The following is a 12609-nucleotide window of genomic DNA, read 5'->3' as shown; positions in this document are numbered from 1 at the left end:
TCCATTCATCTTTCGTTGGACACCGAGGCTCCTTCCACAGTTTGGCTATCGTGGCTTTTTAAAGACCAGTTGAGCTGCTGAGTGACCACTGATTGTAGCAAAGCCCGGGAAGAAAGCAAAGCGGCTATTTAATAACATTTGGCAGGGGATCCTGGGGGGCTTGAAGCAGGAAGGGGCAGTCGAGGCAGAGATAAGTGAACAGATTAGAGACGCATTTTGAAGATAAAATGAATGAAACGTGCCGATGAACTGTCTGTGGTTATGGAGGGAAGGAAACCAGCAAAGGCAACTCTTAGATTTTTGGGTCACTCAAATAGATGGGTGGTGTCCCCACCTACTGAGAGAAAGCTGGGAGAGTCACAGGTCAGATCGAGAGTTCTTCCGACATTTCCACTGAAGCTGCTTTTAGACAAAGAACTGGAAATGCCAAGTAGGCATTGGAATACGTAAGTCTGAAGCCTAGAGGAGCAAAAACCATCAGCATTTGGTTGTATCAAGCCATGCAACCAGATGAGGGCCTCTAGGGGAAGAAGATAGAGAGGACCAGGATGGGACCACCGGGCACTACATGTTTAGAGGTCAGAGAGGTAAGATTGAGAAGAAGTTACTTAATTCATCATCAAATACAAACTTATCATATGGAAAAATTAAATTCAATTATGTATGCTTTGCTAGTAGCTGCTTAAAGCTACTTAACATTTGCTATTTCTTCCTTTTTTTTTTAACCTTCTTCCCACTCACCCACTCCCACCCTCCGAATGTGGTCGACCTCTGGTTCTAAGAAGAAGTGAGTCGCTCTGTACCCAAAGGAATTTAAAACTAACACCTCTTTCACCTCAGTTTATGTAGGTCCCAGATGATGTAAGAAGCAAGCAAAGATCATGCACTAACCAGACGTTGTGCATCACAACTAGTAATTCCAGTAACAAGGATCCTCTAGGCTTCTGAAAAATTCCATCACATCCTAATTGCTCTGGAGTTCACATTACCAAATGGACACAAATTGTATCCAAGTCTGTTTTCTTTCATCTGAAATCAGAAAGACGTGCATCTTGCATTTGCCTGCTCCCCTTGAACACCATAACTCCCACTTCTACCACCATGATGAGCTTATATGGCCATTGTTACAGCTCAAGCAGGTTCCCGAAAACAAAAATCGTAATGATCCACAGTTAACCTAGAGTTGTGTGCATCAGGCCTGGGCTCAGAAAAAAACAAAACAACTGTGGCTTCAACGAAATAAAGAGTTTCTCTCTTTTACACAAAACGAGTTGGAAGACAGGCAATTGGGGCTGCTGTGGAGGCTGTAAGATGTGGTCAGGGACCCAGGCTGCCACCTTTCTGCCTGCCACACCAGCGAATGGCTTCTACCCTCATGGTCATCTCTGTGGCCCAGACGGCTTCCTGAGTTTTAGAAAGAAGGAGGAAAGGCTGAGTCAACATCCTCTCCCAACCTAAGGGGCCTGCAGGACTCTTCTAGAGCTATATTTGGCCAGAATCTAGAGTTCCCCCTAGAGGCAAGGGGGGCCTGGGAAGCTAGCATCTTGCTTTTGGCCTCAATACGCCAAGCTGAGCACCAGGGTTCTCTGCAGGGAGAATGGATGTGGCTGGGCAGCTAAGAACCTCTTACTGTGGTTGACAAGACCGCTAGCAACTAGTGATTTTTTATGCAATAAAACATTTAAGAATCTTTTTTTTTTTTAATTTATTTATGTTGGGAGAGAAAGAGCAAGCATGAGCTGGAGGAGGAGGAGAGGGAGAAGGAGAGGGGGAATCCTCAAGCCGACTACCTACTGAGGGCAGAGCCCAGCCTGGGGCTCGATCCTGGGAACCCGAAATTAGGACCCCCCCCCCAAGTCAGGGGTCGCCGGGCTGCACTGACCGAGCTAACCGGCACCGAAGACTCTTATCAGTTATCAATCCAAACACCGTGAGCCACCGACTCGCTCTCTACCTTGAGTCCTTTGATCAAGATTTATCCCAATCGCCGCAGGTGCAGCATTTGAGGACCCGAATTGTCAGCCGTGCCCTTGGCTGAGCAGCGAGGCTGAGGCCGGGCTGCAGAGCTCCCCGCCGCTTCCCCCCCGCTGAGCGAAGAGGAGCCACGCCGCCGGTCTGCACAAGTGACCATGGCCCGCGAGGGGTCAGCCCCTGCCCCCCTGCACCTGCACCCCCCCTGCCTCTGCCGCCCCCCACACCCCTGCCCCTGCCCCTCCACCCCTGCCCCCACCACCCCCTGCACTCCTGCCCCGGCACCCCCACCCCCTGCACTCCTGCCTCTATACCCCCGCCCCCTGCCTCCCACCCCTGCACCCCCGCCCCCCTGCACACCCCTGCATCCCCACCCCCCTGCCCCTGCCCCCTCTGAACGCCTCCCCACTGCCTAGTGTCTAGCAGGTTCGGGGATTCAAGGGGAGGGGTAGGTGAGGGAGGTGGACTCAGAATGGAAGAGAGAGGGAGTTCTCTATTCTTTCTGGCTTCTGTCCCTCAGTGGGTCCTGTCACCCACCCCTCCGGTCTCCCCGACCCCACCACCACCCTACTCCCCACCCCTTCCCACACCCCCGGCCTGAGGGGCTGCACTGTGGAAGGTGCGCCTGTCGCTGCTCCTGTTGTCGCCCCGGCAGCCCGCGGCCAGCACAGCCTGCCCACGTCTCGGGCAAAGCACACCACGGCTCCTCCTGAGCATGGACGGCTCTGGAGGCTGGGGCCTGGAGGGTGGAGGCTGGGAGCTGGAGGGCTGGAGGCTGGAGGGCTGGAGAGTAGGAGGCTGGAGGGCAGGTGGCTGGAGGGCTGGAGGCTAGAGGGCAGGAGGCTGGAGGGCTGGAGGCTAGAGGGCAGGAGGCTGGAGGGCTGGAGGCCTGGAGGGCTGGAGGGCTGGAAGCTGGAGGGCTGGAGGGCTGGAGGCTGGAGGGCTGGAGGGTAGGAGGCTGGAGGGCTGGAGGCTGGGGGGCTGGAGGGCAGGAGGCTGGAGGGCTGGAGGCTGGAGGGCAGGAGGCTGGAGGGCTGGAGGCTGGAGGGCTGGAGGGCAGGAGGCTGGAGGGCTGGAGGCTAGAGGGCAGGAGGCTGGAGGCCTGGAGGGCTGGAGCCTGGAGGGCTGGAGGGCAGGAGGCTGGAGGGCTGAAGGGCTGGAGGCACGGGGTTGGAGGCTAGAGGGCAGGAGGCAGGAGGCCAGAGGGCAGGCCCCGGTGAGCACAGGGCGCTGCTGCTGGCTGACTGTGGATGGCATGGTGGTAGGGCCCTGCGGGTGTTTAGGGCCCTGCGGGTGGTAGGGCCCTGCGCTTGCCTCTCCGCCTCCTCCTGGGGCTGCTGCAGAAGCACGACGCCTGTTCTACCCATTAACTCCACGAACACTCCATCCCCCCAAGGATTGAGGTTAAAAATTAATTACTCTCCCAACATATTGATTACAGGACTATAAATATAAAAACAGAACTCGGGAGCAACTACCGGGACCTTTGTTTAAACAGCATGTTTGCTCTTCTTAAAAGAGGGAATTCATGTTGAAGGGACCTGGGAGCTGGAGGAAGATGCTGGAAAGGCAACCGCAGAGTGCCATCTAGCGCCCACCACGTCTTCACCGGCCGCATGTGAAGGAGAGGTTGGCTCCTGGATGTGGTCGTGGTCCTGGGTCTCCTCCTGGTGAAAGCTAGTCCCGGCCCCCTAGTTAGAGCCCCACTCTCACGCTGCTTTCACTGCTTGCCACCTGGCTGTAGATCCGAATTTTAAACAAGCAAAATACTCATTTTGGAGCTGCAGCGGGAGTAAGGCTTCGGTTCAAGGAGGCACTAGAAGTGGCGGCCTTGTTGCCCTTTCCATCGCCCCTCATGGAACCCCCCCCCCTTTTAACATCTTAGGGCAAGAGTGGCTCTGAGGTAGAGCTAACTTTTAATCGAGCTGTGTTATTTATTTATTTATTTATTTATTTATTTATTTATTTATTTATTTATTTTTGGTCTCTTTCCCTGGGTAGTTATTCCAGAATATTTCACCTAATGAAAAGCGAACTCCTATTTCATGAATTAAAGGATGGAGAGTATGGAAGAGGTTAGGAGCTGGCGTTAAAATCTCTTGCCGTGGAAATTCGTTGTTATTGGGGTGGCTCGGATATCAGAGCGCTGCCGTCTGCAGACATTAAAATTCACTTTGTTTCGGGTCCCTAATACTGCCAGGCCCTTGCGAAGCACGACTCTGACATTATATTGGGCAATTCGCGCTGACCTAGTAACTCCAAGCAATCATCGCTGGTAACTTCAAGTGACTATGCTCCAAAAGAAACAGGGCCTAAGGTCACAGTTGTAAATCTTGCCACAGGAAGGCCAAAGATTATAATCTTTATGCCAAGTGCTACGGATTCCTTTCTGCTGAGCAGAGTCATATTTCAAAGACTTTACTCATCTGAAACCTGTAAGTGGTTGTGACAATAGCAGATATGGCTCCAATGACATCAAACACACATTTTAAAGAAAACTGGTAAATCGCTGGCAGGGGGGGAAAAAAGAAAAGCAATTACATTGATTATATCTGAGGTTCAGATTTTATAGTCCCAAGTTCCCACCCTAGTGGAATCCATGCATGATCATGTTTATGAATTAAAGGACTAATGTTATTAAATCATGGTTAAGTGAGGAGGGTTGTGATGCTGTTTCAGTGTATGTCTGTGTGACTTGCAAGCTAATTCTGTGTTGGCTGTGATGGTGTCGTGAAGAGGGGACACTAGTTCGGTTGAAATTTTGTGCTGTTGAGACTAAGGCCCGAGGTTTGATTACTAAACAGGGCGACCAGCCCCACTGTTGGTGCCTCGAGACATCCATACGTTTCCTCAAAATCAATGGGCTTTGGGAGAGCCGATGTATAAATTGGCCCCTGCTAAAGAAATACACTTTAAACAATCTTATTAGACTTTTGATTTCATAAGGAACGCATGCTTCCTCCGCGCCAGTTAAGGTCAAAATGTCACTTTAGTAGAAGCTCGCATTCTTGCCAATGCTAACAATCCCTTCCAGGACCAGCCTGTTCGGGCAGATTCTCTCACCCTCATATTTTCATGCCTCTCACACTCGTAGAAGGATATACATTTACATTGATTTTAGGGTTTTTAAATAAACATAGGATCACGCTATGAACATAATCTGAGGCGGGATTATTTTCACTGAGCGGTATGTCACAGCTTGTAACTTGGCCTTTTTCATTGCCTAACATTCTGTAAAACGGGTGTTTAAAATTTCATTTAATCATTCCCCTCTTCGTGGGCAGGAAGGTGGTTTTCAAGCTTCGTTGTTGTTTTGTCTCACATTACAAAACAATGCTGCCAAAAATATCACAGAATCTAATATGCCAGCCTTTGATTCGATGACACAGTACTAAAGAGACAGAAAAGGTAATAAGTGATTGGTGCGGCCTCTAATATCAAGTTTCTGAAGTTGAAAGATTTCCCCAAGCCACATAATACGTCCAAACCCATGTCCTAACAAAGAGGCATGGCCGCATCTACTCCAGATCTGAAATTCTGGGGGTGGGGGCGGGGGATAAAAATGAGAAAGAGCAACTCTTTATGTTGATACTGTGATCTTCAGCACACTCTCTGCCAAAACCACATTCTGTGCAGGAATTTCATAAGATGGAACAATGTTAAGGTCTCATCTGTGCTCTGCAATCCAGTTATGAGTTAAGTAAGAACCTAAACAAGACATCCTTGGCCTCAGATGTGCCTTAAAAGAGCATTTCTAAAGAAAGTTATTTCAACTCACTTTTCTAAGAATGGGTCTAACTTGAATGATAGGGAGACCACTAGCACCAGAGCAAGAAGCCTGGGCCCAAGGGCTGGCTCTGGAACTTTTTTACAGCCATCATTTATTAAGAGCTTACCAAATATTTGTGCCAAATATTACACAAAAAGCTTTGCACAGGTTAACACCTATGATTCTCACAATAATCCGAGAAGGTGCTTGTTATTATTATCATCCCCATTTTATAAATGAGGAAACCGGGCACAGAGCCTTGCAGACCCTGCCCAAGATTACATAGCTAATAGGTAGCAGGACCAGGAATCAAACATAGACACTGTTCCTCCAAGAACCTTTTAATCAATGTTCCCTAAGTAGACGACCTTGAGCCCTTTCCTTCCTAGGGCTCAGATAACTTATCTCAAATATGAGGGTAATAAACCTAGTCTACCTATTTCCCTGGGTCATTTGGAGGAGTGAGATCATTATATGTAAAAGTCTCAGTAAGTGATAAATCATTACACTTTTCAGGGTTTTTTTTCCTGGTTCTCAGAAATGAGCGAGATGAACCTCGGTAAAAATTCTAAAGCAGATGCCCCTTTTGAACAGAAAGGTTTGCACTTAGGCAAATCACCGGGCATGGGCCTTGCAACAGCACAGTACTCTGAAACTAGGTGTGATGTCCTCTTGAGAGAGAATTTAAGTGTAGCACGTGCAATGCAAAGTCGGTCCAGAGTCAGGGCCCCAGGCCCTCATCACCCCTACAACACACCCTCTTTTCCTTCAGCCTTCCCATCTATAAAACCTAGTCCCTGTCTCACAGGCAATCTAAGTAACGTACCTAGTGTGCTTTGTCTGTACTAACACGGCCAAGTCAGAGAATAGCAACAGAAAACTTAAACCCAGAGAGGGGGAAAGCAAGGAATGCCACCGGCAGGGAGACCGACCCAGTCACCTCGGTGCCTCAAAAACCCTGGAGAGCCTCACTTTGATGACCACAGATTTTGTCTTTGTTGTTTGATTTTTCAGCCACAGTTGGCAGGCGCTGTTTCTTTGCCTTGAGTTCCTGCCACCCACAGGGAAATTACCTACTTGTTATTCCTTCTTCCAAGTACCAAGATATTTGTTGAGCATCTACCATGTGCCCAGCATTGTGCTCATCACGGCGAACACGGCGGGTACAATAGTAATCAAAATAAAGTCCCTGCCTTACGGAACCAACATTCTAGAGGGAGACATAAACAAAAAAAAACTAAACCAAATGATCATAATATGGGTTAAGTGGCAGACGGAACTCAACAGTGATAGTGAGACGATGGAGGTAGAGGGATCCACTTCGGTTGGGGTAGCAGTAAAGATGCCGAAGATGGAGCAAGGCAGACAGATTTCTTGAAGTCTCTTTAAAGACAGGGCCAACATAACTTGATGGATCTGATGTGAGGGATAAGCAAAGAGAGAAGTCGAGGATGACTACTAGGTTTGGGCAACAGACGACTGACAGGACTATGTCGCTATTTCCCACTCACACGTGGAAAATTGGAAGAGGGCCTGTGGAAGTCAAGAGTACCACTTGGAACATGTTCATTTTTAAATGCCTATAAGCCATTCAAATGTCAAGGTCAAACTATGAACCCAGAGCACAAAGGAAAGTTTTTGAAGTGAAAAATTGGGGTGTTGTGAGCTTATAGACAGTGCTTAAAATCATAGGAATCCACAGTAAGCTGCTCGATGTTACCTTTCCCTTGGTTTTTGACATTTAATTAAGGACAGAAATGTGAAAATATGACTCCATATCTCCTTCCCTGTAGAGCCAAACCTTTTTTTTTTTTTTTTAAAGATTTTATTTATTTGAGAGAGAGAGAGCACAAGCAGGGGGAAAGGGGCATAGGGACAGGGAGAGGGAGAAGCAGACTCCTCTCTGAGTAGGGAGTCTGACACGGGGCTCGATCCCAGGACCTTGATTTCATGACCTGAGCCAATCTCTCTGCTTTACCAACTGAGCCTTTTTAAAAAAGGCGCTCCTTTTTAAAAAGGTTTTACTCATTTTCAAGAATGGGTTTTTTAAATCCCTGTTCGTGAAATACCAGGGACACCCTAAGCCTCAGGAAAAAATATTTCTGGCTAGAAATGGAGAGGGAATTTTTAGGCTCTAGAAAATCACACTGATGGGGGGATCTGCTGCTCCGGTGGGGATAGGGAGCCATGGAATGAGCCAGCACTTGTACCAAGATGGACCTGGGCTTGAATTCCAGCTCTGTTATGCAGCGTTAGGCAAATATCATATCCTTTTTATCTTTTCTTTAACCATTGGAACAACGAAAATTAAAATATCTACCTTCTAGAGTTGTGAGAATTATAAATAAGATGTGCGGAAATGCCTAGCACAGGGCAGTCAGTAAATATTAGCAACATTACGTTTCTCTTCTTCCTTATACCGTAGAATGTCTTGAAAGACACGACCTCTGTGTCCCCACTTCCTTCTCTCAATTCGCTCCAATCAGGTTTCTCATCTGCTCACTCAACTGCATCGCTTTTTACCAAAGTCACCAGGGGTATTAACTCTGTCCTCGCTTTGTACCACATTTCCACAGCATTTGACTCAGGCGATCACACTCCTCCCGCAGTGGTTGGCTTTCTTCTCGTGGCTTCAGCAACGCCACACCATCCTTGTTTTCTGTCTGTATCGCAGAAAACTCCTTCTCAGTCTCCTTCATTGGGTTCTTTTTCACAGCTCAAACTCAGTGATCTCAGGGTCAGTCCTGGAGCCCCACTTCTTTTGGAGGCTCACTCCTTCCAAAGTAATATCCAGTCCTGTGGTTTTAAATACATCTATGGACTCCCACATTTACATCTTTCCCTGCATTCCGAATTCATAAAGGCAGCTACTTACTTGACCTCTTCGTGTGATCACGCACCTCAAGTTTAACAGATAAAAAAAGGCGTTCTTGACCTCTCCCCCTCAAGTCTTCCACCATCTTAGTCAAAGAGCATCATCACCCACCCAGGCGCAATCTGCCAAAATCACCCTTTAGCACGTGCTATTAACTCCATTTCCAAAATATATCCACAATGTGTTTTGTCCATGCTGCCAAACCCCAAGACCAGGCCACCATTGCTTCTTACTTGAACTACTGCTCAAATGGTCTCCAAGATTCCACTGCGATCCATTCTTCCTTCACAGCCCGAGTGAGCTTTTAGGAACATAAATCAGGCCATGTCACTTCCACGGGTTAAAATTTTCAACAGCTTCTCACTGCACTTGGAACGAGGTCCAGGCTGTTTACCATGTTCACTGAGGTTTCTGTGATGGAGCCTCAGCTTCTTCTCCAACCATCTCGTTCTACTCACCCCCTTTGGCACACCGCCCACCGCCTCACCAACCTTCCTCTTTTCCTCTCTACTTGTTTCCCCTTCTGAGTCTTGCTCTAGCTGAACCCTCTGCCTGGAACTCTTGGCTGACCCCTTATCATCATTCTCAGTGAGGCCTTCCCTGAGCACCTGGTCTAAAATAGCGCTCGCCCCCTCGGTCATCTTCATCACAAAACCCTGCTTTCTTTGCTTTTCGTTGTTTATAACTATTTCAAATTATCTTGTTCATCTATGTGTTTACTTCTGTATTATCTGTCTCCTTCTGTTTGATTATAGGCACTAGGAAAGCTGGGATTGATCTTTTTCTTATTCATCCCTGTATCCTTAAAACCTAGATAGAGCCTCACACACAATAGACACCCAAAAGTATGTGTCAGATGAGTGAATGAATGAACAGTCCTTGTTATTGCTCTGCTGAGGTACAAAAGTGAGACTCGGGGCAACAGAATACCATCCGCTCTGTGGTTCAACTTTTGCTGCTTGACCACTTCCATCTGCCTCGTCTAAATGCCTGTTCTTCTCATTATCTGCTCATACTCACATTTTAAACGTCAGTGCTTCCCAAGGCTCACCTGGTTATTAAATCCTCTCTTTTAAACATCCCTTATTTCCACCTTGTCTCCTCCTGCCCATGTTAACTGCCTACCTCGGGCTTCCATCATTTTTACCTTAATGCTAAACAGGCTCCTAATTGGTCCACCTCCCGCCAGTGTCAGCATTCTCAAACCCAATATCCACTTCTCAGTATGAACTGAGCTATTAAGCTTTCAAAGTTATCCACCTTTTCTACAGATTCCTAAGTAAGGTGGGGAAAGATCCCCTGTGACTGGGTCCCTGCCTTTCATAAGCATCACAGTTCACAGCTTCCTCTGATGCCCCAGCCAGTCCAAAATGATGTTTAAATGTTTCCCAACTTTCACTTCTTTGCTTCAGGGGAGACTGTTCCTTCTACTAGAGATGCCTTTCCATGGGGCCCACCCCTCCCATCTGCGTGTTGAACTCATATACCTCCTTCAAAACCCAACTCAAGGGTCTGCAAGATCCTCTCCAATCTATGATATCCATGCTGGTCCTTTTTTTTTTTTCCTTTTTGATGTGCTGCCTCTTTAACAAACACATACTTTTGTAATTTTACTTTTTAAGCTATGTGGCAATTATTTATTAGTTTGATATATATTGTCAGCTCCTCAACGAAAAGAACTCTGTTTTATCTTTGCCTCTCTAGCACTCTGCCTGGGATGTCACTAATAAACATTTGTGGATAAAGAAAAATAGAGAAGCTAATGATAGTGCAGTCAGCCACTCAATACACATGAATTATCAATGGTAAGTTGTGTTTCCAAAGTATTATTTTGAGAGTCTCAAAGAAAGAGGTTGTCTACTGTTACTCTTCAGTATCTACCAAAAAGGAGTGATGGAAGAATAAAAATTATATACAGATAACCTGTAAACAAGGGGGGGGGCATGGGTAGGAGCACCAACTGCACAATCAAAAATCCATGTATAAGCTGAGTCCCAAAAAACTTTACTAATAATGGGGCACCTGGGTAGTTCAATGGGGTTGAGCCTCTGACTCTTGATCTCAGCTCACGTCTTGATCTCAGAGTCATGAGTTTGAGCCCTGTGTTGGGCTCCACACTGGGTGGTTTGGTTTTTTAAAATACAAAAGCAAAGCAAAAAAAATCCAACTTTTTAATAGTCCACTGTTGACTGAAAGCCTTCTGTAACACATTGCAATTCACATATTATATGTCATATATGCACTATACTCTTACAATGAAGTAGAGAAGAGAAATGTTATTAAGAAAATCATGAGGAAAAGAAAATACATTTACAGAACTGTAGTATAAAAAAAAAAAATCCATGTCTCAGTGGACCCACACAGTTTAAGGGTCAACTGTATTCTGAAGCCTTGCTTCAGAATTTAGGTCAAAGCGCAGGAACTGGAAATCACAGTTTTGAGAACTCTTTGTCACCACGGTGCCTCTCCGCTCCACTGGTCACTTTGAAAATGGCCAGTAAACAAATATTTGTCATGCATCTTATAATTGCTTTGATTTTTTTTAAAAAAAAATAGCCTGCAATCTGCTTATTATGAGAGCTCTAGGTTATTTTGGAATTCCTGAACCAAAATGCACAAATCAGTTCTTTTAATAGTCCTTGGAAATAAAGAGCAACTGAGCAGATGCCAAAAGAAAGGGAGAAGCTTGATGTTCTTTTGGTGGGGCCTGAAAATACTATGAACACTAATAACCGCTCGAACCATTGCACTGCCGTCAGTGTTCACTGTAGAAGTGCACTATAAATAAAAGCCTTTTTTTTTTTTTTGGTTTTTATCTCCTAAAAATATCTGAAAGACTAAAATAGGAGGTACATCTGAACCGTATTATAACATCTCTGCTGCTCAAAAGAAACAAAATTGCCTTCCCCTTCTCTGAAGGCCTTTTCCCACCTACCACATATGGTATTATCTTTATAAAATGCCTGTTAAAAAGCACCTAGGAAGGTTTCTCCCATGAAAAATTTAATTCTCATGACTTTCTTGATCTGTCAGATTTTCAAAGAGAGACCAGCTCCCCGGAGAGGTCTAGAGGATAAGAAACAGGAAGTTGTTGGTGGAAAAGGAAGCCTGAAAAGAGAAGGACAGAACTAGAGGCAAAATTCAGTTTGCTTTTGACTACATTGGGCCCTGATTCTTGCATAACAGTGTGGTGGTTAAAACTTGCACATGAAGGAACCAGAGCAGGAGCCTCCTAGAGAATGCTGGGTAAGGAGTTAGGATTCGACCTCAAGACTCTCGGGGGCTCAGTCCCCACAGAAGAGCAGTCTTTGTTTTGCGCTCCTCTTGCAGTTTGGAAGCCAGGACTCCTGAGTCAGTGAGTTACCAAAGCACCGAGGATCCAAAGCACTGTGTGAGGCTCCGAGCTGGGGAGTGCCTTCCGCCAAACCGGGCTGGATGACACTGTATTTGCATTTTTTAATAAAAGTGTGAGAAAAAGCTCAGAAAACCGAGAACTCCTAAAATGTCAGAATTAGGGAGGAAAGCCACAGCAATGAAACGCTTTGCCGGGGGTGGGGATGCAAGATACAGCATGAAGCACAGTTTTTTTGAACTACACCAGAGTGGAAAAGATGCCACATCCAACAGACTCCAGGAAGAACAGCCTGGAATCAATGGGAAATGCTACAAGATGGGAATGGTGTGTGAGAATGGGCCGTGAGGCCTGCCCTCCTCCCTGAGGTAGAAGCAGGTGGCCATGGCGGAGGCCGGAAATGGAAAGGTGGAAGGCTGGCCAGCAAGAAGCTGTTCCATGAAATAAATTCTCTTTTCCAGATACAGAACAGATTCTAATATTGTTGTTATTAAGCGTAACTATTTACTAAAACTTTTATTTATAGAGGCACACCGAAGGTTTAAAAAAGCTATGGCTAGTTGCCTGGGAAAAAACCCCACTCTTTAATAGTAAATTAATAGCAACAGTACTTATTACATCGGCATCCCTCAGCATTTACCT

At 46.4% G+C, this 12609-nt stretch overlaps 1 protein-coding gene and 1 long non-coding RNA gene across 2 annotated transcripts in view; both read left to right on the top strand.

Annotated features, from left to right (window-relative positions):
- Positions 1–2053, top strand: part of MET (MET proto-oncogene, receptor tyrosine kinase) — a 124153-nt gene extending 122100 nt beyond the window's left edge. Inside the window, exon 19 of the mRNA XM_072783342.1 lies at positions 1994–2053. Coding sequence (XP_072639443.1) covers positions 1994–2038 — 45 coding nt within the window. The 3' untranslated portion in view covers positions 2039–2053. The remainder of the gene's footprint in view (positions 1–1993) is intronic.
- A 1029-nt stretch (positions 2054–3082) lies between these two features.
- On the top strand, positions 3083–4628 carry LOC140608598 (uncharacterized). The gene is made up of 2 exons (XR_012010579.1): positions 3083–3600; positions 3973–4628. It is a non-coding gene; the product is annotated as an uncharacterized lncRNA (long non-coding RNA).
- Positions 4629–12609: the final 7981 nt, after the last annotated feature.

This window comes from Canis lupus, chromosome 18 (assembly GCF_048164855.1).
Source record: "Canis lupus baileyi chromosome 18, mCanLup2.hap1, whole genome shotgun sequence".
Classification (NCBI taxonomy): domain Eukaryota; kingdom Metazoa; phylum Chordata; class Mammalia; order Carnivora; family Canidae; genus Canis; species Canis lupus.
Note: the sequence above shows the minus strand (reverse complement) of the source record. Positions and strands in the feature narration are given on the sequence as shown.